The sequence below is a fragment of the Propithecus coquereli genome, unplaced genomic scaffold (assembly GCF_000956105.1).
Source record: "Propithecus coquereli isolate 6110/MARCELLA unplaced genomic scaffold, Pcoq_1.0 Scaffold46, whole genome shotgun sequence".
NCBI classification, from domain to species: domain Eukaryota; kingdom Metazoa; phylum Chordata; class Mammalia; order Primates; family Indriidae; genus Propithecus; species Propithecus coquereli.
In genome coordinates, this window is record NW_012150396.1 from 1,784,556 (window position 1) to 1,787,308 (window position 2,753).

At 41.7% G+C, this 2,753-nt stretch overlaps 1 protein-coding gene across 1 annotated transcript in view; it reads right to left on the reverse strand.

Annotated features, from left to right (window-relative positions):
- ANK2 (ankyrin 2, neuronal) overlaps positions 1-2,753 on the reverse strand; it is a 263,985-nt gene that overhangs the window by 160,664 nt on the left and 100,568 nt on the right. Inside the window, exon 2 of the mRNA XM_012655073.1 lies at positions 41-142. Coding sequence (XP_012510527.1) covers positions 41-142 — 102 coding nt within the window. The remainder of the gene's footprint in view (positions 1-40; positions 143-2,753) is intronic.

The following is a 2,753-nucleotide window of genomic DNA, read 5'->3' on the forward strand; positions in this document are numbered from 1 at the left end:
TCTTCATTGCACAGCACAGAGCCAGCTGCCCTGCTCTTACCTGATTGCAGGTATTGATGTCTATGCCGCCCTTCAGATATTCCACGACTTTGTCCAGGTTGCCTGCTCTGGCAGCACGGAGGAAGCTTGCATTGCTGTCAGACTGTGAGAAAAAGAAAAGACCTTTTAGTGAACTACTGGTGAAATAAAAACCTATCAATTCCAGAAAGACAAGAATGTTTACACTGCAAGTCAGAAAAGCTTTAGTTGGAAATCTTTTAACACTGAGTTCGAAACATTAAATCATTATTCACAGTAAAAGGTTGCAGCTTCACAGTATTTCTAGAGCGTTAAGTATATTAAAAGTCAATGGGAAATATACTCTACTATATTAAAGAGTATAGAAGAACCGGTAAAATGAAAATAGTTGTTACTGCTTTATTCCAAATCTTCAACCACATTCAAAGATGCATTTACACTACCCCCAGATACCAGTGTTGTTCATTTTAGCTTCAGGATTCTAGTGACTTTATACTGAGCCTAATGGCAGTCAACAAAGAATCAGAGAACCAAAAGAAATGAAAGGTACTAGGTTTTTTTCTTTCTCTTTCTTTGCTGTTGCTTTTCAGATGAGTCTGAGGGAGAACACTGCGTATGGTCACTTAGCAGTCATCTGTCCTCATGACCAGGGAATGACAGAAAGCTCCGAGGACGCTTTGGGGAAAGGCAGTAACTCTACTTCCCAGGTGTAGACTGGCCTGATGCAAATTCTGTGATCCCAGTGACTTTGGAAAAACATGATTAAATTCAAAGCAGCTGACACAATACCAGACTACAATCACTTGGTAAATATGATCACTCTGCACGGAGACTGCTTTTTAAGTTTCTCATCTTCCCGCACTCCTATCAAAATCTGATCCTAGAACAATCAGCTGAATTCTCCTCAAGGAAAGTCCTAAGGAAAGTTGCTCCAGAGATCTAGCTACAAAACACACTGCTCCTCTGGCCTGCTGAAAAAGTCTGACTTCGAACCGTCACGTAATAATGACGACATGTTTTTGCTAGGTGCCAAGGCACTTGCGCAACTGTCGCGATTTTTCTTGTGATATGGTGTCTGCCTACAGAGAAAATGGCAGCATGAAGAGAGACATAATTTACCGATTAGGAAGTGAGATGCAGGTTTGATGACTCCTAACAGAACATCCTCCTTACTAGGCTACACTGCCTCCCTCGCTCGAAGAACGTACTTGGCAGGAACTCCTGGCACAGCTATTTATTCTGATTTGTGGTGATGTGCAGAGATAGAAATGAAAGTATTTTCACTGGGAGTTTCAAATATGGAATTACTTGCGTACTGTTAAAATGATTTACACATGGGAAGACTGAAAACTGTGGAACTAGATTACCTCACTTTTAACCCAAATACCATCGTGGCTTATATATTTACAAATGAGATAGATAATTTATTAAGAGTCGAAAGGGCTGACTGAAATCTGTACATCCGGAGTTGGTGCTCTGATCCTTCAGGAATGCATCAGAGTAGGATAACATCGCACTGTTCTTCCCTGTCCCCACACCTCTGCCACGCCGCACTCTTCAGCCTTCCTGAAAGCTGTGCCCGTGGCAGAGTGCCCCAAGTCTGTCTGCAACGCTGCAGGGACTGAATTGCGACTCCTTTTAAAATGCATATTCTATGAAATCATTTTGCGTTTGCAGCAAATGCTAGATTCCAGGAGGATTTTTCTACCTTCAGGTTTGTCACCACAGCACTTAACAGTGGGCCAGACGCAGTGGCTCACGCCTGCAATCCTAGCACTTCGGGAGTCCCAGGTGGGAGGATCGCTTGAGCTCAAGAGTCTGAGACCAGCCTGAGCAAGAGCATGGCCCCATCTCTAGGAAAAATAGAAAGTTCCAGCTATTCAGGAGGCTGAGGCAGGAGGATCGCTCGAGCCCAGGAGTTTGAGGTTGTAGTGAGCTATGATGATGCCACGGCACTCTAGCTGGGGGACAGAGTAAGACTGTGTGTCCAAAAAAACCAAAATAAAACATAATACTATGTATTATGTCACATCACATCAATATCTCACAAGAATCATTATTTTTGCCATAAAACAACAAAAACAAAATAATATTAGGTCACAGATATATGAAAATATTATTCCTGTATATACAGTTTTTTTAAAAAATAAATCTGTGTGCTACATTTTGTATTAAAGGTTGTTCCCAGAAAGTACTTTCAATTTGTACATGACACAAATAATTGGAGGGAACATTTATTGAGTGTTTACTGTGGGCCAGCAACAGAGCTGAAGGAGCCATTTGCATTACATCATAAATACTCACAGTAAGGCTGTGAGGAAGGAACTATTATTGTGCTCATTTAATTGGTGAGGAAAGATCTGTAAAAATTTTCCAAGGTCACACATTTTTCAGTGGAAGATCCAAGATTTAATTGATGTTTATCAGGCTCAGAGCTGTAAGTCTTATCTGTTACTCTACTCCACCCCTCCAAAGTATCGAAGCAGATGTTACTACAGATTTCTAACCTATGAGCTATAGGGTTATTTCATCCATGTTACCCACAGTCATGCCCTTGCTCTATATATTCACTCTGTAAGTCACGGCCATGCTAAAGAGGGTGGCTCAGCTGGACAGGGAGTTCCTGGCTGCCATCCCTACCCGCACATCGAGGGATTGGGAATGAGACTGAGGATTGCTTTTGCTGCTACATAGGAACGAAAAGTTTTCATCACTGTTTTTCTCTTTACTGAATT